Raw genomic sequence first — 24,465 nt, forward strand, 5'->3', positions numbered from 1 at the left:
CAGTTCTGCGCATTCTAAGATGTGCAGCGGCAGCCCTGGCCTCCACCTACTAGACACAGCAGCACATATCCATCTCACCCTCCCAAGCTGTGACAGTAAGAAAGGTCTCCAGACATTGTGAGAGGGCTTCTAGGGGGCAAGGAGCCCCCCGTTGACAGTCACTGCCCTAGATGTCCAACTAGGTCATGGAGCACGAGCTTCAAGGCCAGATGGACCAGAGTTCACCCTCCGCTCAGACGCGGACCAGCTGTGTGCCGGTAAGCAAACCAGTTAATCTCTGAGTTTCAACGTCCACGTCTGCCCCAGCCACCCAAGTGCAGAAGCTGTTTGTGGATGGACTGGGATGATTCAAACGGAGTGCAGGGCATGCATCAAGCACTTAATAAATGGTGTGAACACGAATTATCATCATTTTGGTTATATGAACTGAAGAACAGCCTGTTCCTATCCTGACCTCCACTGAAAGTAGGGCAAAGCACCCTTGCCCCCCTCCCCTCTTGCCAGGGTGCAGCAAGGGAAGAGGAGGGAAGGCAGGGGGTCCGAGTGACTTAATGGGGATGGAGGTGCAATGGGGCAGAAGCAGCCGCGGCTGGGTTGAGCCACGTCAGCCACATCCGGCTCTGGCTTTGCTCGATGCTCAACATTCCAATGAGATAAGCTATATTCTAAACAATGTGGTCACTAAAATGTGAGCTATGTTGCTTGGAAACCTTAAACAAGCACCACCACCACCTATGAAGTCCAAGTGCACTCCAAGCCTTCAAGGTGGTCGGGCAGCGCGTCAGGCCCAGGAGGGACCAGGGAAGGACTGCGGGCCCCCACTGCCCGGGGCCAGGCTCTGCTGTGCCACCTTAGGGACATGACCTCCCTCTCTAGCCTCAGTGTCCCAGTCTGAACAGTGACTGCAGCGGCCTGGAAGCCATCGAAAGCAGACCATGTAGGTCATGGTGTTTCTGGCACGGGTCACCCTGAAGAGGCAGCCGTGGCTGATCTGGACCAGCCTTGGCTTCCCCAGCAAACTGCAGAACAGGGCAGAGTCCTCATCCCCAAATTATAAAGCCTTGTCCAACACCTGGGCCTGGTCCAGGCTGAAGAGAGAGAGGTACCCTCCTAGGTAATGAAAAGCCAGCAGGTCACCCATTGGGTAACATGGGGCCAAAATTGCGTTCTGAGTAAGTACAGGCTTTGAGGTGTCTCAGAATCAGAGAGAGGCCCGGGGTCCCAGCCCAAGAGGCCCTCCCAAGCAGATCTGAGCCCTTATCTAAACATCCCTGCAACTCGCAGACACGCACAGGACAGTGTTGTGGAAAACACAGGACACAGGATCCTGACACATAATTAAGAAGATGCTAGTTTGGGATGCAGGGCACTCAGGCCCAGGCCAAGTCTGAAGGCTGCCATTTTACAAGAGTGCTGTTTGGACGAGTTGACCTATGTTCAGAAGCAGGATTGAACCAGAACAGCGCCCCAGCCCTGCACTTACTGTCATCTGCAAACAACTGAAAGTCGGCCTGCCTTTCATCTCTCTCCCTCCCATCACCCTCAGTGCTCCCTCCAGGCATTTCTGCAAGAGGAGCTGCAGACCAAAGTATGATCACCACTGCTGGGTTCTGCCTTGGACAGCACTTTGTTTTTAAACTGCACATATGCCCTCATTTCTTTCCTACCAAAGGACTTATCCACACCATGGTTCAGTACAAGAGAAAGAAAAAGTCAGGATCCTGGAAAAGAGAAGACTATGAAGAGGCTAATCATGAATTTATAGCTACTGAAAGAGCACTCAGCTTGGCTCTGAGCTTCCTAGCAGACAAGGCAAAAAGGGTGCATAATTTGCTACATGACTCTGGTTGGTGAACAGATCCTTCTTACTAGTTCTGCAAGGGAAATAAAGCTTGTCTTGGACACTAAATCTTAGAAGAAATCTGTCAGGTGGCTCTCCTCCCCCACATCAATCAATCCAGCCAGCCAAGCAGGCCTGGTTTCAAGAGCTCCCCAACAAATGCAGAAGCAGTTTTACAGAAGGTGGCTTTTTTGGGGGGAAAAAACCTGAACATACGCCACTGACGGGCTCCTCTGGGAGGATGACTCAACAGGGGTAAGGTGACGTGCCCCAGTGGAAAGCGGTTTCACTTTTCCAGGCCAAGGACTAGGCACACCTGGAGTGGCAGCCCATGGCGCATTCCCAAGGCCGTCCCTTGAGACAGCTCTGCTCCCACCGGACTGCTGTGTCTGTGCTAACCTCTCTTCCTGCAGCAGACATATTGGAGACACAGGAACCTCCCCAACTCCACCCGTTCTCGGCCCCCTACCCCCACCGGTGCAGTGTCAGCCAGACTCCTTCAGTGGCATGGGGCACCTCGTTCACACCTGGCCTCCTGCCAGCCCAACGCATGGGCTGGCTTCAGTTCTAAGTCCGATTCCAAGTTGGCATAGACTTTCTGTTTTGTTTAAGGAAAAGAAAACAGAATAAAACCCAGAAGGCAACACTTGGATTAAGGGATGCCTATTAAAAACATGTGCAAGAGATCCAAATCCGGTAAAGGAAAGGGGGGAGGCGGAGGGGGAAATTAACTTTCTGCCATATATTGAAAGCAGGGAGCAGGCCAAGGCCAGGAGCACAGACACCGCGAAGCTCAAGGTCAGAACACAAACGGACTGCCTTGGCCCTGCTCACCTGAGGAAGGCAGCTCCGTCCAGGAGACGCCACAGGCCAGTCCCCACGTGTCTTCGCGCCGCTGTGTCTCAGCCCTCCCTGTTCCCTCTGCTTGGACTGCCTGTCACCCTGATCTGCGGGGACTCAACCTTCCAGGCCCAGCTCAGGTGGCCGTGAGAGCATCCCCCCACCCTGGTGTCTGAGTCACCTGTGGACCTGAGGGTGAGTCAGGCCAGCCGGGTCCCAGCAGCCTTGCACCAGCTCAACCTGTCACGAGGATTAGGCAGCAAACCAATTCATACACAGAAAGGAACCCAGGCCCTTTCAACCGAGGACGGGTTTACCAAGACCAAGATCAGTGGAAAAGGAAAAATCTAGGAGCCGGAGGGACCCTCGGGAGCGTGATGGTACAGCCGGCCGCCGACTTCCTGCCATGAAGACGCCTGCCCGTGGTGTTCCAAGCTTATGGAAGATTAGAGCCTGAAGAGGCCTCAGGAAAAGCCTTGTGCAGCAGCCCGAGACACTTGGGATCGGGTCGGGCCTGTAACGTGGACCCCCGCCCTCTCTCAGGGACCAGGGGTCCTCCCACTACCCTGCCACCGGGGCCCCGTCTCCTGGCAGGAGGGGAAGGCAGCCCCAGGCCAAGGCCCTCTGGGAAGCCATCACCTCCGTAAGCTCAGCTCAGCCGCTGCCGCAGGACACTCCCTAGTACCTCATTTCCCCCCCCGTCCAGGCCCCCGCCCCGAGCTGTCTCACCTTCAAGCAGGCAACAGCTTACTCACTGGCAGGATCTGGATCATTATCTTTCTCCTCTCTCCCCACCTCCCTCGCTCTCCCCTCTCCGGTTACCCCAACCCTTGATTTAAATGCTGAGGAAATTCCAGGTGACTCATCCAGCACAATGTGTAATAACAGGAACATCACCTGCTCACATCCCTTCCCTGCAAAACAAAGCCCCAGGGTTGCCCGGAGCCCGCCGCTGCCACGCAGCTGAGCTGGGGCTCAGTCACCAGTCGGGCTCCTCCACGGGGCACCCCAAGCAGCTCTGCTGCGGCAGGAGGCTCCACCTTTTACCTGGAGTGGGGAAGAAATGAAGCAGGAGCCAGATGTCCTATGCTTGCTTTCTTTTGTATAATAATTTCTCGACAAGAAATAATAGATGCCCGGAGATGCCCCGTCTTTCTCCAGGGAGAACTCTCCGTGTGCCAGTCAGCATCCTACCATTTGGGACATACTGGCCACAAAGAAGAAAGGCAGAGGTGGCTGCTGCGGGCTGCCCAGACTCCCCCACCTTTTATTTGTCCTTCAGCCCCCACCTCCCCCGAAACTTGCTCCCCAAAGGATGCCTGACATGAGGAGTTCTCTCCTGACGCCGCATCTCCGCAGAACCTGCCCCCTGCATCCTTCAGCAGGTGCTCTGGAAGTTGTGGGGTGGATGGACACGCAGGAGACGCTGGCCAGCCTGGACGAGGTCCCCACTGCGATGCCACCATGCCCTCCTCTGAATGCTCAGGGGACTTCGTCTGCACCTACCTCTTATTTTATAATTATTTATAGTCCTGTCTTATTCATCCCAACCAGGCCAAAAGCTCCTTGAAGACAGGATCAGTGACTCCTCTTGGATTCCCACTGGGACTGGCAGACAAGGGGCAGCCAGGAAGTGCCTGGGGATGAGTGAGTGAGGAAGACACGGGCAGGGCCCCCACCCCACCCAGGGACCTCATGGGACACCAGGGCCCTCCACCTGACATTTGCTCCCAAGTTCATCTAAGTTCGTAAGTGCCTCCTTGAGCCTCGTTCTTCTGAGTGAGAAAGGGGAGAGCTGGTCTGAGGGACCCAGCAAGGCAGGTCCTGCTGCACCTGGGGACATGTTCTGGATCCCTCAGGCCTGAGTTCAAAGCCAGCTTCTCCATTTGCCAGCTGTGTGAATGGGGCAAGTTTGCTAACCAGTCTGCCCCTTGGTTTCCTCTCCTGCAAAATAAAAATTTACAGTACCGCTGCTCCTACAGTCATTATGGGGATTCAATTAACAAGCACGAAGCACTCTGAAAACACTCAGTGAGTAGTAACGTCTCAAGAAAGTCTGACACCCTCATCACCATCCTCTCACCCCCTTCCAGCTATGGTGCCAGAGGCTATGGGCCTGACCACGTGGGTCCCTACCAGTAGTTTTGAGTGGGTGAAGGTGTGGGTCAAGGGCTCAGAGAGGAAGCAGCTGTCAGTGCCTGTGTCTCAGCACGAGTCCTAACCTGACTCGTCAGCTGACTCGTCCCCCTATTCACATCTTCCCAGCACAGCGGCACCCCCGCTCTGCCCTCCAGGCTTCCTTTGGAAGAAATGGCTTAAGAAATCCGGACTCTCAGACAAGGGGCTGAGGAACTGGGCAGCCTGGGAGGGGGTGGGCAGGGAGCTGGGGCAGCAGGCCATTGTGCCTTGGGGCCAAGTTCAAGAGCATACTGTCACCCTCGTCCACACAATCTAGAGGCGAATCCACACAGGGGACCACTTCCAGTCTGAACCACCGCATCAGGCAGTCAGGTGGCAAAGTCAAGCACCAGCCCTGAGGTCTGTCAACAGAAAGGGCAGTGGTGGCCACGGGGGCGCGAGGGGGTTCACCCTCCATTGCTGAAAGCCCAGAGTCAAGTTCACAGTCATGGCCTTTAAGTTCTCAAGGGTTAAGGCAGCTTCCAGCCTGCAGAGTTTGTGTTTAGTAACTCCTTTAGCCCCTTCACATTGAGAATGCCACCGTCCCTCTGCAAAGCCCAACACGCACAGTGATATTATTTTACAAAGATGTTAAAACCGATCCCCCAACGTCCCATTTCCCACTGCCCACTTGTCAGCCTGTATTAAAAGGTTTTCAAGCAGCTCCCCGTGTTCCAAATGATGACCTTCTTCATCTGATGCTATCAGTCAAGGACTGGGAACAACTGAGAACAACAGGGAACAAAAGCCAGACCGATCCACTTGGATTCACCAAGCTTGGGTATTAACTCTTTCTTTTCTGGAGCCACTCATTAAGCCCCGGTACAAACTGAAACAAAGTCAAACTCCCAGTTTCCTAAAACTACCAGAATGACACAGAAAAAAATTCTCCTCAATAAAAGCTGAGCAAGTATTTCATTTGTTTTGAGTCCTCCGCAGGCCCTGCCCTGGAGGTGAAGGACACTCGTGGATTAGAAAAGCAAGTCTCAGAAAAATGACTCAGAAGTCCAACAACCGAGGGAAGGTTCTGGAAGGGACGGCCCAGCTGCTCCAAAACGTCAGGAGACGATGCGAGATGATCAAGGAGCCATCCCAGTATGGAAATGTGTTTACAAAATAACAAAGAGGGGAAAAAAAGGAGGGGAAAATGGATATGCACTGTGATCTCAATGGCAAAGCACAAACACATATGGCCTAAACCCACCCACATCAGAAGGACCATGAAAAAACGAAAGCAGTTGTGTTAGGGTAGGAAGACACTGGGAAATTCACTTTTTTTTTTCAAATTTCTTTTACGGTGCTGTTTCAAATAAAAATGACATCACTGTCAGCTGATAAAATCCAAGTAGGTGTATGTGAAACAAGGCCCCGAAAGCCGGGGGCTGCAGTCTGCCCACTGTTCATGGCTTTGCATCAAACCACACAAGGATGCTCGCCAACCACAGACCCTGTCTCTCTCGAGCACAAGGTTGGGGCTTTTCATTCACTCATGTCTAACCGCCCCCCAGGGGAAATACAGACCCACACGCAGCTGCCTTTCCTGCCACCACTGTTCCCGAGTGTCCCTTTCTGTGGGTGACCCCAGAAGCACTGTAACCAGAAACCTGATGGGCTGTGCTGGGTGCGGGTCAGGGGGAGCCTCACCCTCAGGCCCCCTCCCCACACCGGCCACCAGCCAGGGCTGCAGCTAAAGGGGGTTCGAGTCGTACAGACAAGGAGCTACTTACCCAAGTTATTGTGTGCCGGGGACATCGGATTCGGGGAGAGGTTTGGAGAACCTGTGGGATGGGATACAGTGGTGAGACTTCAGGAAATACCCCTGGCCTGGGGAGCCAGGTGACGGCAGGCTTGCATCAGGAAAGCCCTGGGCTGAGCCCTCAAGGCCCAGGAGAAGGCCGAACCCCGAATCCTCGCCTGGGCTTTCCCTTCCCCGGGTGCCGGCTTCCTCATCGGCAGAGTAGATGGGCAAGTGGCTGCCCTCGGGCTCTCTGCCACCACCTAATGGTCTGATGCTTCTAACCACGCCTGCAGCACAGGGCTTTTGCGTTCCCAGGCAGGGTACACCGACCCCACACTGACCCGCCCCGTGAGCCAAAGCCCCAGAGGAATAAAAGGCGCTGGGAAGACCCCCTCCCCAGCTGCTTGAAGATCCAGGCGGCGAAGGTGGGCTTGAAGCCACCCAGACGTCAGCCGTCCAGCCCTCTGCGACTCCGGCACCTGCAAATACCAATGCAATCCTTTCCGCGGGTTTCAGGAAACTCACCAAGCGGCCTCAGAAAGCCCACAGCTCAGCAACCAGACTGAGATTTTACGTAAGACATGAAGACTCTCCAAGTCTTTCTTCTCTACTCCCTTCACTCTAGCCCTTACTCCCAGAGGAAATTAAAAACACACGTGGTATCAGCCTTCCAGAAAACCAAGGGACTGCTGTTCCACGGAGCGACACTGGGCTGGTCCCTCCTTTGTCCCTGCACCCACGGGGCTCCGGAGGTTCTTTACTGACTGGCAGCCGGCTCCGCCCCTGAAATTCACAGCCCTCCCCTCCAGCACATGCTGCCGCGAGCTGTTACTGGGGTCTTCCTGCTCCCCGCTCAGCTGGAACCTCCTCGAGGGCCAGGCAGGAACCACGGGGTTTCTCCTGCACCCAGTCTTTTGGGGGGTGTGGGTGAGTCACAGAAGCAGCAGAGGGTCTGACCAGGGGTCTGACCACGCTACCACGCATCAGCCACGGGGTTTGGCAAAGTGGTTCAACCTCCCTGAGCCTTGTTCCCCCCCCCTCGTCAGGTGTCACACAGGGATGACACCCTCTACCGTGTCGTCTGTGGGAACGAAGTGAGACGGCGTGGATAAAAATGCCCACACCGTGACCGGTGCTAGCTGGCACGCAGGCAGGACTGACCCGAATCGCGGAGACCCAGGAAGGCAAGGGACCTTCTCACTGGTCTGAAAGGGCACAGATGCGTGTTAGGGGAGACACAAGGCTGGACAAAGTGATCCTCGGGCCCACACTGAGAGGCTACCGCAGCTCAGCTGGCAGGGCAGCCAAGCTCACAGGCAACCGATCTGTGCTGAGAGGAGAGCAGAGAATAAACAGGGGCCCCCACTCCTCTCACCTACAGGCTGGATGGGGTCTACATGGTCCAGGGCCCGCTTTCGAGAAATCCTTAATGTTCCCAACAGGGCCCTGCAGGTACACTTAGGGGAAGAGAGGAGGACGGGAGAGACAGAGAAGTTGGAGCAGAAAGGAGGGAGGGGAAGGGGAAGAAACAAGAGCGCTGAGGGTGGAAAGGCGGCCGCTCATCCCACAGACACACCGCCTCCGGCCGTCTGCTTGCTTTACAACAGCACAGACCTTGTGTTACTGCACACCTCACTGTATCCTGCTCTGCAGGTGCTGCGTTATTATTATTATTATTATTATTATTATTTTACAGATTGAAGGTTTGTGGTAACACCCTGTGTCGAGCGAGCCTATCAGCACCCCTTTCCCCAAAGCATTCGCTCGCTTTGTGCCTGTGTCCCATTCTGATAATATTCACAATATCCCTTTTTCATGATTATTATACTCGCTATGGTGATCTATGATCTTTGCCGTTACTATTGGCAAAAAGTACAATTGCTGAAGGCCCAGATGATGGTTAACCTTTCTTAGCAATCAAGTATTTTTTTTTAATTGGGGTACTGGGGATTAATTTCTCCTGGTTTCTCTTCTCTTTATTTACTTTATTCTCCTTCTTGGGATGGCGAGGTAATTAGGTTTATTTACTTATTTTTTAATGGAGGTACCAGGGACTGAACCCAGGACCTCCTGCATGCTAAGCATGTGCTCTACCACTGAGCTATACCCTCCCCCCGAGTTTCTTTAGACATACGCTGCTGCACTCTTAATAGGCCCCAATACCATGTAAACACAATTTTTACATGTACTAAGAAAAGTTTGTGTGACACGCTTGATTGCAGTGGTCTGGAAGCGAACCCGCAGTATCTCTGAGGTTCGCCTGTAAGCAGCGAGGAGGGAAGGAAGAAAGGAGAGGGGGAAGAAACACAGCATCTGCAGAGATGCTGCTTAGCTGGCCTGCTTCCCATGCCAGCATTTAATAGCGGTGAGCTTACAGCGGCCACTTGGCATCGAAGACAGGAAGGTCTTCCATGCGCTCCAGCTGGGCTCACGCTGCCAGCCACTCGCCAGCGGAGTGTGGGGCTGTGTGCGCTAAACCCCAAAAGCGCCAAGATGCCCAGGCTGGATTTCAAGCAACCGCGTTCACAACGCACACGCGACTCTCCCGCATCCGTCTCCGGGGAAGCGCGCTCCCTGGGCTGTGTGTGGGGCAGGTGGCCGCGCTGCGTCTGGCGGCTGTGCGTGTACGCGGCAGGCTCGCTGTCGTCAGGGCGGAACATCTGGGCAGCTCCCTCCTCCGCGCCCAGCCACACGCAAGGCAGCGCACAGGCTATGTGGCAGCTGGGGTTCAATTCAAGAAGCCGCTGGTCTGGAGCCAATTTGGTCCCATAACAAATGACACGGGAACATCTGGAGATGTGGCTGGAGACAACTGGGCTGGGTCCCTCACGGCGGGAGCACACGGATCGCATTTGGTCACCGCACGGAAATAGATGCTACTGGGCCTCCGCGGCCACTGGCGAAGACCCTGCCTCGGGCTCTCCCGGGCTACTCCAGGGGACGGAGCCCCGCCTCCACCCGACTGCAGCAGCAGCTCACCCAGGCTCAGACTCTGCTAAAAGCCTGCAGGGGCTCCCGGCAGCACCCCCCGCCCCCACCACACTTGAAGCCCTGAGTGCCGGGCCCTCCAGTCTCTCTCTCTGCTCTGGAGGAGTGCGCTCCAGCCACATGGGGCTCTCACTGCCCCAGAACGCACCACTGTCCTGCGCACGCCCCCACAGCGTGCCTGGCACACCGTCTGCCTGCCCTGACGACCTGGCCAAACCCTGCACACCTCCAAGACTCAACGCAGGAAAAAACTACCCTGCGAGGTACTGCTCGGCCCCCAGCACCCCCTCCCCAAGCTGGGTTAGGTGGCCCTTCTGGGTGCCCTGACGCCGCGTGGCATCTTCCATCAGGGTGAATGTGACTGCTGGCTGTCTGGTCAGTCTCCCCCACCAGCTGAGCAGCTTAAGCTCCTCCTCTATCCCAGCACCTGGCCTGGGGCCGGGCACATAGTGATCACTCTAAATACTGGAAAGGGGGACAAAGGGAGGGAGGGAGGGATCGATGGAGGGAAAGAGAGAGGGAGGGAGGGAGGAAAAGAGGGAGGGCACTCAGGATTAAGAGCATAGCCCTGACTCTGACCTGCATCCATGCTGTGGTTCATCTGGTGGTCACTGGTCTCTCCATCTTCACTCAGGTAGCCCGGGGGTGGGGTTTCTGGGAATCGGAAGGAAAGTGGTTCATTAAATGGCCTCCATGATTTGGCTCTAGAGACACCTTCTGCTAACCCGTCCCACACTCTCACCACTATGCCAGGAGCAGGTGCTGGGCCTCAGAGCCTGGGCCCCGCTGTCCTCGCATCCCTCAACCTCCCCGCTGCTTCCCGCCCGGATCGGATCATTGCCGCCTTTGTCCACATGGTCCCAACTCACAAGTCTGTAAACGCCTGTTCCTGGAGCCTCTGCCAGGCTCAGCTTCTCCCCATCCTTCCAGGCCAGGTTTGAGCTCCCCTCTCCAGGGAGGCTGTGGACTCAGCCCAGCCTCCCTCATCTCTGCTCTCTGAAGGGTGCCAGCCTCAAACGGCCCTTTGGCTCTGCTGCCTGCTCCCGTGCAAATGCACATGTCTCTCCATGGGATGTCTTAGCTTCCCAACTGGGACGCCAAGTCCCATGACAGCAGAGACGGTGGCTCGATTTCTCTGAATGACCCCCAGACCCTGACACAGCTCTCCTAAGCTTTGCTGAATGAGCAGTGGGGGGCAACCCTCCCCTAGGGGCCAGCACCGCCTGTGAAGGATGAAAGGCTGCATCTGTAAAGCGGGTCTCTCATTAATGCTCTGACCCCCACCCGCAGGCCTGTGGTCAACCTCAGCACAGTGAGCTCGCCCAGGGTGCAGGGCTCATCCCCACCAGACGGCTCCGAGAGGAACGCGGGCATCACCGCCGCAGTCACAGTCCCTGCGCTGGGACTGGCCAATTGGTTTTCCTGGACGCCCAGAGTGCTGGTGATTCACACTTTATTTGCATGTAAATGAGGGGCTTCTAAAAACAACTGCGCTCTGACAGTGGAGCCCACTTCTCCCCGTGGCTGAATGCCTCCCACCCAGGTTTTGAGCCCCCCCAGGCTTACTTACAAGGCCAGATCTCTGCGCGCGGCCCAGCCCCACTGCCTCTGCAGGCCCCCGGGCCATCGGGGATCCTGCCTGAACTCCAGCCCCAGCCGCGAGGGCGGTGAGAGAAACACAGCGTTGCTATTTCCGCTTCCAAAATAAATGACTGCACCGAGGCCGGGCGGAAGGGTCACGCCGCCGCTCCCCCGTGCCAAGAAAAGCATCATTAGTGAGCGGGGAGCCAAGGCCATGGGTCCTCTCCCAACAGGGATGCGGTTCTGAGTCAGGGGCCTCGGGCCAGCGTGTGTGCAGAGACGGGGTGACGGGGGACGGAGCCCGGGGCTGCGCGGCACCTCACTGCCCCGGGGGCGTACCTGGAATATTGCTCTGGGGCTCGATGCCCGCGGGGAAGTTAGTGTTTTCAGGGATGGAATGGCTGTAGTCGTCCAGCGGGGGGAACTCGGCCGGGATCTCTGTGTGGCGTGGCACCAACACGGGAGGTAGAACTGTCCGGAGGACACAGAGTAGAGGGATAAGCGCTGATGGCGGGCTGGCACCAGAGCCCCTGCACCCCCAGATGTACTGGGGGCTCTCTGTCAGGAAGAGGAGGGGGAAGAGGGGAAGGGAAAAGGGAAGGGATGGGGTGGGGGGTAGTGAGGAGAGGGAAGAGGGGGAGGGGATGGGAAGGGGGAGGGGGAAGGAGAGGGGGAAGGGGAGTGAAAAAGAAGAGGCGGAGGGGAGAGGGGGAAGCAGAAGGAGGGGAAGTGGGGGAGGGGAGGGGAAGCAGGGGAGAGGAGGGGGAGGGAAGGAGAAAGGGGGAGGGGGGAGGAAGAGCGAAAGCAGGGGGAGGGGATGGAAAAGGGGAAAGAAGAGGGAGAGGGGGAGGGGAGGGGGAGGGGAGGGGGAAGGCCACGTGGTGTCAGCAGCTGCACACAGCACGTACCTGGGGTCTCCACCCTCTGATAGTGGTAGGGATTCACGCAGACCTCGTCCTTCTTCATGTTGAAGGCAAACTCACACAGCTCCATGGCCCGCAGCTCGTGGTGGCTGTGCAGGTCGGGCCATCGCCACAGGCGGCAGTAGATGACATGGGGGAGCCCCTTTCGGTGGGACACCTGCAGCCGGCCGTCCAGGGACCTGTCGTGAATGAGAGGGTCAAAAACAGACAGTGAAGTGGGTCTGGCTGGCTTTCTCCCAGGCCCCGCCTGCCAGGCTCCCTGGACCCCTCAGGTGTCTCACCCCCACGGTGTGGGAGATCAGAGAACCTCTGTTCGAGCTGGAAGGGGTCAGGAGGAGAACACAGAGGCCACCAAGGAAGGCCGAGGGCTCCCGGGCTGGCAGGGCGCACCCGGAGCCCTCCAGGCCCTGGGGTGCGTTCTCCCACCCCACCACAGAGGGAATAGCGCTGATTCGTGCTCTGAAAGGGTTCAGGCCAGGTGGAGGTGTGCAGATGGGCACAGGGCTGAGCAAGAAGATGAAAGTTCTTTAGGGGCAACTGTGAGGACCACAGGGACACTGAGAAGGGAGGTGACAGCACATCGGCCATCTCCAATCACTCTCCACACCCACCCAGTCCCTCCCTTACACGTTAGGAAGCAAGGAGAACCCTCCTCTTATTCCGCTGATGTTTGTGATGAGGAGGGGAGGCAAAGAGGGAACTTAAAGGGCATTTTAACTGGTCAGAGGCTGCACTGCAGACATCTCAGGAGTCCCTTCAGTTTAAGGGCTGTGTGCATGCTGACCCTGGTGCCACCATCCACCGCGGTCGGGCGTGAGCAGGGCAGGAGCGGGGGCTCCGACTGCACACCAGGCTTGGTTCTGCAACTGTCCCCAGCCTGGCTGGGGCTGGCACACCAGCCACGGCAGTGCCCTGTCCCTGTCAAATAACATCTCCTGTGGTGACATGGCCTGTGAGCAGCTGTGACCTGGCGCCCGGGCCAAGGTGTGGTCCCTGGTGGACCAGTGGCACGGCTCCACCAAAGCTTGTTCAAAAGGCAGAACCTCAGGGCCGGCCCCAGCCCACTCCATCAGAATCTTCTTCTTTCTAAAATCCCCTGGTGGTCCACACAACTAGCAAGGGGGAACAGTGCCACTGGCTGTGACAACCGGGCAGCTCGAGTGGCAGCCCAGAGTAAGATGAGAGGCAGGGGGCTTCCGAGGAGACATGAGATTTCGGGTGACGTCTGGGATTAGGCAGGTGAGAAGGGTCTGTTCACACAGAATCCTTCATCTAACAAACATTTTATGAGCTCCTACTCTGGGTGGCCCCGGGATACAGTGGTGAGGGCAAGAGATGTCACAGGGAAACAGGCCACAGAGTGGTCCCTGCTTCCACGGAGCTTCCGTGGGCAAGATCGACATAATAAAGCAATCAGGACAGCTACAAACTAGTTAGTTACAAACTAAGCACAGGGAGCTGCAAGAGCTTGTGACGCTGGGGACCTTGCTTTGCCAAAGGGTAGGACAGGCATCTCTGAAAAGGTGATGGTTGAGTGGAAAGTCTAAAGGATGAGGAAGAACTAAGCAGGCAAAGGGGTGTGGGAGGAGGCCATTCCAAGTAGCGGGCAGAGCATGTGCAAAGGCCCTGTGACAGGTAGAAGACTTGATAAGGGGGAAGACCAGAATGAAGACCACAGCGACCAGAGGGGAGGGAGGCTGGGGTAGCAGGCAGGGGTGAGGCTGCAGGGTCTCAGAAACCATGATAAGAGGCCCTGCCTTTCTTCTAAAAGCCATAGGAAGCCTCTGAGATGTTTAAGCAGGCTGTGTGTGTGTGTGTGAAAGAGACAGGCTCCACGATAGTTCTGGCCACGGGAACAGGCAGACTGTGGGTAGGGGCGCTGGAGAGTCAGAGTTGGGGGGACAGATGCTCATAAATAAAGTGGTGCCTGATGGCAGCACTGATCTTTCTACAAGAAGGCCCATTCTAGGATCGTGGGCAGGACTTTTGCAACAGCCAGGTGGGGTTGGCGGAGAGGCGTGTGTAAGCTCCCCCTCCCTGCCCCTGTGTGAGTGCGGGCACCCATTTTCCTGAATAAACAGAATTTGTGGGCACCCTGTGAGGGGGGGGCTCACCAGATGCACCGGAAGCACCAATCAAAGAGAGAGAGAAACAAGGATCCAATCACAGTCTCCCAGCCACCGGCCTGGGGAGGGGGAAGGACAGACAGACAGAGGTCAGGGCTGGGCTTGGGCACAGGGACGGACGGGCAGCTGCTGACTAAGGGCAGCTCACAGGATGTAATTACCTCCCCGCCGCGGGGCCCCAGACCGAGGAACCCCGACAGCCCCACAACAGTAATTAGCAGGCAGAACATTAGCAGAGAGAGGACAGCCTGGGACTCGCCCCTGAGATACAGAAGGAGAAGGGCCAGATGTGGAGTCACGAGACCTGGGGTCAAGATGAGAGGTTCGGCTCTTCCGGCTGTGAGACACCGGGCACGTCCCCAGGTCTCTGGGACCCTCAGTTACCTCATCAATAAAATTGGAACGTTCTCCCCTCATCTACCCCTGACCTCAGGCAGCTTGGTATCCGCTTGAAAGTCCTTTGTGAAGTACCCACCAAGGCGCATTATTATTCCACATCACAACGCCACTCTCCAAACCCGGTCCTGGACGACGGGGCGAGAGAAAGGGACAGTGGGCAGGGACAAGTGGGGACACAGAGGGACTCAGTGGTTCCCATTCTCTTGCAGAGCCACCGGGTGCCCATAAATAGGGAAGGGGCTGAGGTCACACTTCAGTGTTTGACAAAAGCCCAGAAGAGTCCAGCTGAACGTCTGGAGCTGCCTCTGTAGGGGGAGGCCCTGGAGAGAGGCTCGGGCCAGCGGTGAGGGAGGAGTGGGGCTGTTGGGGGGAGCCCCCACCCCCTGCCTGGCTGATGGAAGAAGGTAGCTCTCTTGCTTAAAAAAAAAATAGTAACACAGGGCAAGAGGATGGGCAGTGATGGACAACACAAAAGAGAAGGCTCCCCGCTTCCATGGGGACAGTCAGCCCGAGTTACTGAGCGGGAGGCCAAGTTCTCCTCAGCCCGCTCTGAGCCTGGGCCTTGCGGAGGGAAGGTGAGAGACGGGATGCTCTGAGCACTCCTGATGTGGAGGGGCGCTTACACACAGCCCTAACCTCCTAAACCCTGGGGTCCTGGACAGCCGAGCCAGAGACCCAGAATGGACTTGGGCCCCACACCTACCCGGGGACGTGCAAAGGGACAAAGGGCAGGAAGGGGGCAGAAATGCAACGCTGTGGGACACATGAAGCTTGGAAAGGCTGCAGTGAGTGAGCCAAGATCTAGGCGTGAAGTGGCCCTTACGGGCTTTGGTAGCTGAGGGACGGGACGGAGTCAAGGAGGTGGTGAAGGAGGGCAGAAGGTCCGTCACATCAGCAGGGAGAGACTTCAGTGTCTCGATTCCTTATCCAATCCTTTCTGTGTCCTGGCCACCTGAAGAATTATGGCAGAGAAAGCTGCAGGCAGAGAGGAAGGAGCAGGGAGAAAGGAGGAGAGTAAAGGGGAGGGATACCAGGAGGAGGGTAGAAGAGGGTGGGAGAGAGAGGGAGGGAAGGGGGAGGGGAGGAGGGGAAGGAGAGGGGACTAAGGGGAGAGAGTATGGGGGAGGGTAGAAAAGGATGGGGGAGAGGTGGTAGGTGATGGATAGTGGGAGGGAGGTGAAGGGGAGGTGGCGCAGGTAGAGGGAAGAAAGGGGAGGAGGAAGAGAAAGGGAGGGAAAGAGGGAAGGGGAAGGAGGGGTGAGAAAGGGAGGAGAGGGAAGGGGAGGGGGAGGGGAGGAGAAAGGGCAGGAGGAGGGAGGGGGAGGAGGAGAAAGGGCTAGGGGATAGAGAGGAGAGGGAGGAGGGAGAGGAGAGGGAGGAGGGAGGGGAGGGGGAGGAGGGGGAGGGAGAGGAGGGAGAAAGGAGGAGGGGGAGTGAGGAGAGGGAGGGGAAGGAGGGAGGCAGGGAGAGGCTAAGAAAGTCCTTCACTCAAATACAGCAAACTGAATGGATGCATTTACCGCTGTCCCGCCCAAGACAACGAGGAGAGAGCAGACAGAAGTGGGAAGCAGATGGCGAACAAGAACAAACTCAGCTGAGGGGCGTGAGCTGAAACAGAGGCCCAGTCAGAGGAAGCCACCAACAGTGATTCCATTTGGGCCTCAGAACCCGGGGAAGACTCAAGAACTGGGGGCACCACGCATTTCTCAGGAGGAGGCTGAAAACAGGAGGATGGGTTGAAAGTCTACAGAAGAGGCAGGCAGGTCCCAGCTCCTTTCCCCGAGCACCCCCACCAGCAGGACCTCCCCTGAGGTTTGCTCCCTGCACGGGCTCTGGACGGGGCCACCAGCGCACAGCAGCGGATGAAGGGCAGGCAAGCGCTAGAAACAGGATTTTGTGAACGCTCCCCTGCTCACTGGGTCCCCAGACCACGACAGGCAGGCTTGTGCCCCCACCCGTCCTGTGGAGGAATTAGACAGCCCAGCCCATAAGAAAAGATCTGTAATAAACTCTTGGAAATAAAAAAGAATATAAAAATTCAAGAGAGGAGTTTTCCAAGGATGTCTTAAGTTTTTTAACTACTACGTAAATGATGTTATTTTAAAAGCTGATTTAAAAATTAGATTCAAAACGTTTTTAATTTGATTTAAAAATTTAATTTAAAAATTTTTTTTCAAAATTGAGGGTGGTACAATAATAAGGTACAGATCAATGGAACCTCACAGAAGAGCCGAGAAATAGTCACATGTATTTGGACAACTGATTTTCGACAAAGATTCAAAGATAATTTAGTAGAGAAAGAACCGTCTTTTCAACAAATGGTGCGAAAACAACTGGAAATCCATACGCAAGGAAATGAAATTCAATCTACACTTTGCACCTATGCAAAATTTAATAGAGCCTAAAACTGTGACTTCTCGAAGAAAACGTAAGAATCTTTGTGACCTTGGGATGGGCAGAGATACCACATCAGAAGCAAATTCCATTATTTAAAAAGTTGATAAATTGGACTTCGTCAGCGCTTAAGCTTCTGGTCTTTGAAAGTGAATTAGACAAGCCACAAACTGGGAGAAAAATACTCATAAAAAGCGTGTATTTGATAAAAGACCCATTTCCAGAATATATAAAGAACTCTGAAAACTCACTATTAAGAAAACAATCCAAGTATTAAAAAATGGAACAGGTAAACGATTAGAACAGATACTGCACAAAAAGACAGAGAGATGGGAGACGAGCACATGGAAGGATGCTGGATGTCACTCGTCATTCGAGAAGGGCAAACTACAACAACGAGACACCACTACGTCGTTACAGTTTGGCTGCTATTTACAAGGCTGTGCCACGCGCTGGCAGGGATGCGGAGCAACTAAAACCTCGTATGTTGCTGGTGGGAATGTAAAACGGCCCAACCTCTTTGGAAAACAGTTTGGAAGTCTCTTAAAAGTTCACAGCACAAACCTACGATCCACCCAGTCCACTCCTGGGTGCCTCTCCAAGAGCAATGAAGGCATCTGTCTGTCTACACAGAGACGCGTGTGTGAACGTTCAGCCCAGCTGTATTCATGACGGCCCCACACTGGAGGTGACCCAGTGTGTGTCAACAAGTGAACGGATGGCCCAACTCTGAAGCAGCCCAGACGAAGGACAACTACGCAGCAACAGAAAAGGATGAACTGCTGATACACCCGACAGGGATGAATCTAAAAATCAATCAAGCTGAGTGAAGGAAGCCAGGTGTGATTCTGTCTGCGTGATATTACAGAGTAATTGAAAGGAAAGGAACAGAGCGATGTGCCCACAGTGACAGCAAGCACATCGGTGGCAGCCTGGGGCTGGGGCGTGTGGAGGGATGGGAGTGGGGGCTTAGCCCGGGGTGAACGCCACGTCTGCTACCTGGATCGCAGTGGTAGTTTCACAGGTGTATACATAGGTCAAAATGTATCAAGCTGTACAGTTTAAATGCGTGCAATCTGTTGTATGTCAACTATACCACAACTCAAAAAAGCGGGGGGCAAGGACCTTGGGGACTTGGATAAACCTGGGTTCACGTACTGACTCTGTGGTCAGTAACTGGGTAAACCTGATCCAATGGCTTCACGTCTTGGTCTTATAATTATTTTTCATCTGAAAGAAGTCCCTGCACTGGAGCGTTCGGAGGACTAAACGACATTCTACACAGAAAGCCTTTGGCATTCAGCTCAGACACGATAAATGGTACCAATCCATTGTCCTTACTGATGGAGGGCTGTTACTGCCCCCGTTACTGTGACAACGCCTGGTAAAGCAAGGTATACAGTAGGAGCTCACACCACCAGGCCGCTCCTCTGCGTTAGCCACCCGGCCGCAGCGAGGCCTCAGGTGGCCTGGTGCTTCTGATTCTCACAAGGCTCTGTGCTCCTGGTCTCAGAGCAGCCCCACCGAGATGCAGCCGGGTGGTAAGGCAACAAGGCAGGCCTTGTAATGGTCCTGCCTCACTGGACACCGGTGCATCCGAGGGTCCGAGGGGCAAGGCTCCTCTCCTAGCATCATCACTCAGCAGTCTGCCCCTGGGCTGCAGCTCCAGGCCACCTCTCCTGGCTGCCCGGCCGGGCCCCGATGGCGATGGCAGGGAGGCAGGCATGTGACCACCAGCCTGGCTCAGCAGTGCCCTGCAGAAGTCACTGGGTCCCTGCCCCTGCTTCTCAGCCACACTGTTCCCAAACTCGTGACAAAGAGGGCATCTTATTCACGTCCTTTTGTGCGCTGCTGACTACTCCTCTTGGTCCAGTCCATGCTGCCCGGAGCCAGCCTTTGTAGCGTTCCTTCTTTCTCCCTCTGTCCCACTCCAAATACACACCGACGCTCACCAAAGGAAGAACAGTGAACTGGGAGTCTGAGCTGCTGGATTTAATTTAACCGACGTGTCCGGTACACACCCTCCCCAGGCTTACAGGGCACAGGGCCCAGTTTAAGTAAATCCAATAAATAAGTCTTAATTCTGAGCTGATGTTACCATAAACAGGCTCGGCTGCAGAAAAGGGTCTATTTTTGAGCCACCTCTCTCCCTGACCCAGCCCTTCCTCGTCGGGGCCCAAGACCAGCTGCTGGGGCGAAGGGCACTGTCCCAGGAGCCCGCCTTTGGGCCTCCTCCCCATTTATGACTGAGATCCTGTCCCACACCCAGTGACTTCCTGACGAGAGACCCCCAAAATCCTTTCTCCAACAACCCTCTCAGGCTCCTCTGACAGAAGTTTTATTCCTTAAATATATTCTTCACCAGCCGAACCATTTCCTGTGGCAGGAAATTAGGTTTCCTCCCATTGGCTCCAAGTGGGACCCATAAAGTGTCCCAAAAATGGTGGTGGGAGCCGCAGCCAAGGATGTGGACATGCCAGAGTCCAGAGCTGATGGTGCGGTGGAGCCTGCCAGTGCTCCGGGCGGAGAGGCAGGGCTGGGGCCCACACGCCACTCACATCCCTGGGACCAGTGATCTGTGACCCACAGCCGTCCAGGGGCCAACGTGAAACACTGGTGGGTTTGGATATGGGGGTTGGAGAGAAGACTGGAGGCAGAGCATGCAAGCTCCAGAAACACGCTGAGATCTGTTCACAGCACGAACTACATGCCGGGCACACTGCTACCACGTGAGGATGAAAAATGGCACAACCCTAACAAATCCCACCCTCACCGAGCTCGGAGAACTTAAGGGGCTCTCCCGAGGTCACGTAACTTGTACAAGAGCACAACCAGAACTCAAATCCAAACAGACTTACCATATGATCCGGCAATCCCACTCCTGGGCATAAATCTAGAGAAAACTCTAATTCAAAAAGATACATGCACCCCAATGTTCACAACAGCACCTTTTACAATAGTCAAGACATGGAAGCAACTTAAATGTCCATCGATAGATGACTGGATAAAGAAGATGTGGTATCTACCTACAATGGAATATTACTCGGCCATAAAAAAGGAATAAAATCATGCCGTTTGCAGCAACATGGAAGGACCCAGAGATTATCATACTAAGTAAAATCAGACAGAGAAAGACAACTATCATATGATATTGCTTATATGTGGAATCTAAAAAAAAATGACACAAATGAACTGATTTACAAAACAGAAAGAGACCCACAGACATAGAAAACAAACTTATGGTTACCAAAGGGGGGAGTGGGGGAAGGGATAAATCAAGAGCTTGGCATTAGTAGATATGAACAACCATATACAGAATAAACAACAGGGTCCTACTGTACAGCACAGGGAACTATATTCAGTACCTTGTAATAACCTATAATGAAAAAGAATATATATATATATGTATAACTGAGTCACTATGCTGTACACCGGAAAGTAACACAACATGGCAAATCAACAATACTTCAATAATAAAAAGGAAAGACTTTGAACCCAGACCAGTGCTGAGAAATGGAGGATGAGAGGGTGGGGTAAACACTGCTACCCCAAGCTGCATCCCTACCAGGGAAACTGACCTCTTATCCATCATCAAACAGCTACCAAATCCCAGGTACCGTGCTGGTACTTGAGCTAAAGAAATGAACAAAAAGTAAGTTTGTAAGCACTCAATTTCAGCTGAAACCTACTGTACTTAAAACACACACACACAAAACTAAACTTTCTAGCTTCTTTCAGAGGCAAGCTTTCTTTTTCGACTTGCTCACCAAGTAGTAATAGTTTCAGTGGTGCCACCTGGCTTTTGAGTGACAGTGTCTGTGCTGAGATCGCCCACTCTGCGTCCCCTTAAGACACAAGTATCAGAATGTGCCTTTAGCGGGGAGGGTACAGCTCAGTGGTGGGGCGCAGGCTTAGCATGCAGGAGGTCCTAGGTTCAATCCCCAGTTCCTCCATTAAAAGCTAAATAAATTTTAAGAAAACCTAATTATCTTCACCCTTAAAAAAAAAAAAGAGAGAGAGAGAGTCATCAGAATGTGCCTTTATCTCTTCTATGCCCAGGACAACTGTTTGATAGACAAGCAAATATGAAAGCCCAGAAAACACTCCTGCCAAGGGGGCCCCTGGATTTGGTGGGGTTCAACCAGGATCCCCTCCCTTCAGTAAAACACAGCCAGAACCAAAGCATCCTTTGCTCTGAGCAGAAGTACCGCCCACGGGGGGTCACGTGCTGAGTCTCAGGGCTGCAGGTGACAAACCACAAAGGCCTAACATTCACGGAACAAAGTGTCCTGGCCAGCTAAGCTCTGGCTAAGTGTCCGCCTGAAACCCCCTCTGGAGGACTACAGACAGCTGGGACCTGAGGACCATGAGAGCATCTTGTCCAATCTCTTCCTCCTGTGGTTGGGAAAACAGACTGACAGCACTTCAAGGTCACTCGGCAAACGATCGCAGAGCAAGAAGGTGGCCTTCCCAGCTGCTGTTCCACTGGAGCCAGGCCTCAGCGCCGGTGAAGTCTGGAGCACACATGTGAGCCCACACTCCCCCCTCGCTAAGCTGAGTACAGTACAACAGTTTTGTCCTTATGGGACTGAATCTTAAGTTGCCCAAAGATCTCACTCCTCAGGGTGGGTGTTTTTTTAAAAATGGGACTGAGCAATGGGTGACGCTGGGTGAAGGATGTCTATATTAAATCCTGTCCCATCACTGCAACTTTCTGAGGTTTGAGTTATATTAAAATAGACAGTACCAAACAAAAAGAAATTGAGCTGTACGTGAAATACACTATTCCCCCGACCCTTTCAAAGTTTTCTTTGTTTGCTGGAGTTTAAACAGACAGTGACATTTCCAACATCAGCCTGTTCTTGTCATTTGGTGCCACAAAGCAGGAGTCTGGGGTTGGGGTGGGGGGTTCCGGATAACTGGGGTTTCATTGTAAGCTCCCCCCACAGTGACCTCATGCTCTTGTCCAGTTTCTTAAGTGTCCTCAGCAAGTTCTGTAAGTGTGCTAAGCATGTTTTTTAATGTTCCAGTTTAGACTGGCCTGTGAGGAGCTGAAAACAGGATTTCACAACCCTTGATACCAGTCACTGAACCACTGAACCAAGAACAGCTCAATTCCCATCTGAACTTGCAAACGGATTACGTCTGGGCACGTCCGGCTGCCAACCCAGGGGAACACGGATGAAGTGCCACGTGAAGCCCCCGGTGCTGTGCTCCGGAGCAGTAGCTGGCCCGCACTCCCCGCCACTGCAGAAGGTCTCCCCTTCCCCTGAGCTTTCCAGAGCAGTCGGCTCAGGTCCATGACAAGTGCTCCAAGCAGATGGGGCCCGAGTGTGAGCCCCAGAGGTCACCGGCGCTGCCTGGGCAGACCCCCAAAAGAAGAAGCCAAAGATCACCCCACCCTGCCCTCCAAAGGGAGCTGGGTCCCCCGGGAAACATGGCTTCTGGACTCCGGGGCTCCCCACCTCCCAAGGGGCCAGGGATGTGCACAGAGTGTGTACCTTCTAGAAAAGAAGGGGGCTGATCTGGAGGAAGTTCAGCTTAATATAATCATCTGTAAATCACATGTACACCAAGAATCTTTCAACATCGAGCTATGAGTAAGGGGAGCCCCCTCCCCGCCCCATTTCTCACCCTCAGCTTCCCTGACACCTGGGGACAGATAATCCTGCTTTGGGGTGGGGGGAGGGAGGAGGTGCTGTCTGTGCATCGCAGGGTGTTCAGCAGCATCCCTGGTCTGAATCCGCTGGATGCCAGTAACACCCCCACACCCAGCTGCGACAGCCAAAGCTGTCTCCAGATGCTGCCCAAGGTCCTCTAGGACGCAAAGTCACTGCCCTAGGCCCCCTGGGAACCTGTGGGCTAAGGAAATGCTTGGGGCATGGGAACAGTCAGGCAAACGGGAGCCACCGACACCCCGGCGCAGGCGTTCACCCGGCACTTCTCACTCATCTCGCTGGATGCAGGGATACCGTGCGGCGGGTATCCTCGCCTTCAGTTTCGAGGTGAAAGGCTCACGTGATGTTGAGCGACTTGCCCAAAGTTGCCCAGAACAAGTCGGAAGCGGCACCCTGCCCTGAACCTGGGTGCTGCACCCCTAGCCCGGCTCCGGTGGCTGCAAAGCGCGGTGGGCACTCTGTCAGCACCAGAGCTTCTCCCTGGGCTCCGGGGTCCTGGTACCCTCCCTCCCCACCCCCACCCATGCAAAGAAGGCAGTTACATCTTGAGGAGGAAGAGGGCGACAAGGAAGAGGAACAGGAGGAAAGGGAATGATCCATCTGAAATCTTTCTGCTTCACAGCTTTGGTTTTCGGAAACTTGTTCTTTCTCCAAGCACCAACTTGACGAGGATTGCTTTTTCTCGAGTGTCAGCAGGACCACAGAGGTTTCCCATCAAAAACGGAAGATGCTACAGAGGTCTGGGTTGGTCTCTGGTTACGGGGACAAGGGGGAAGAGCAGTTGCCAGGCTTCACAGAACTTTCTGGATGGCCATATCGCTCCGCCAGTGAACGGCGGAATGGCATTAAGCCTGCGGATCATGTATTTATTTTTAAAGAGATCACTCACAAAACATTCAGGATACACACAGCCCTTGTGAATGTTCTGATGGGCTTAAGGCAAAAAGCACGCTTCAGCTCAGCATTTTTCTTTTTCTTTTTTTTTTTTTTTTACAACCCCCACCCCTAAAAGCTCACCTCATAAAATATAGGAGACTTTGAAATGGAGCCATGAATCCAGGTGTGTTTAGGTACCTCTGCTCATTCTGCAGGGGGCGGGGGGGATCCTGGCCCCCTACGGCCCGCTCCGCAGCAGGGCTGTTCACAGGGCCAACACTTAGAGGCTCTCTGTCTCCCAACTGCTTCAGGGAAACGGATTAATTTGTGTATTTTCAGTTTGGGGGAAAAGGAAACAAAATGTCAGGCTGAAGCCCAGAGGACAGAAGCCTGCAGGAAGGAAGGATTCCTTCTCGGACAACCTGACACTCCACAAGCAGTGAGGGAAAGATATCCACTAGCTGCAAACGTCTAACTTGGGAGGAGGGAAAAGTTAAAAGAGAAAAGAAGGGCTTTAGGAGACTCTTAGATAATTATCTCGGCTTTAGACTCCTTTTTTTTTTTTCCTGCCGAAGAGAAAACTGGGGCTTGAAATACAGCTCTCAGCCTTCCACTAATAAACGCTTTCAGACTGAGAAATGTCTTTGATCTCCTAAAAAATAAAAAGGCAGGGCTCTGAAAAGTCACCTCCCCTGACAACTGCTATTTCTTGTCTTATCTGCCAGTGAACTTCAATATTAGCTCACTTCACTAAACAAACAATTCTGATTACAGGACTCTTAGTCATTCTGTTTTTCACTTTCCTTCACACAGCAGAAACCATTAAGGTCTGAGTTATCCTCTCCGGGGCTGTCTTTTCCCAGACCCAGTTCCCAGCCTCCCCCCTCCTGCCCCATCAGGTTTG

At 54.3% G+C, this 24,465-nt stretch overlaps 1 protein-coding gene across 1 annotated transcript in view; it reads right to left on the bottom strand.

Annotated features, from left to right (window-relative positions):
• SMAD3 (SMAD family member 3) overlaps positions 1-24,465 on the bottom strand; it is a 112,810-nt gene that overhangs the window by 13,535 nt on the left and 74,810 nt on the right. Inside the window, exons 2-5 of the mRNA XM_031679467.2 lie at positions 12,074-12,267; positions 11,505-11,636; positions 10,164-10,238; positions 6,586-6,636 (exon numbers count right to left, since the gene is read on the bottom strand). Coding sequence (XP_031535327.2) covers positions 6,586-6,636; positions 10,164-10,238; positions 11,505-11,636; positions 12,074-12,267 — 452 coding nt within the window. The remainder of the gene's footprint in view (positions 1-6,585; positions 6,637-10,163; positions 10,239-11,504; positions 11,637-12,073; positions 12,268-24,465) is intronic.

The sequence above is a fragment of the Vicugna pacos genome, chromosome 6, assembly GCF_048564905.1.
Source record: "Vicugna pacos chromosome 6, VicPac4, whole genome shotgun sequence".
Taxonomy (NCBI): domain Eukaryota; kingdom Metazoa; phylum Chordata; class Mammalia; order Artiodactyla; family Camelidae; genus Vicugna; species Vicugna pacos.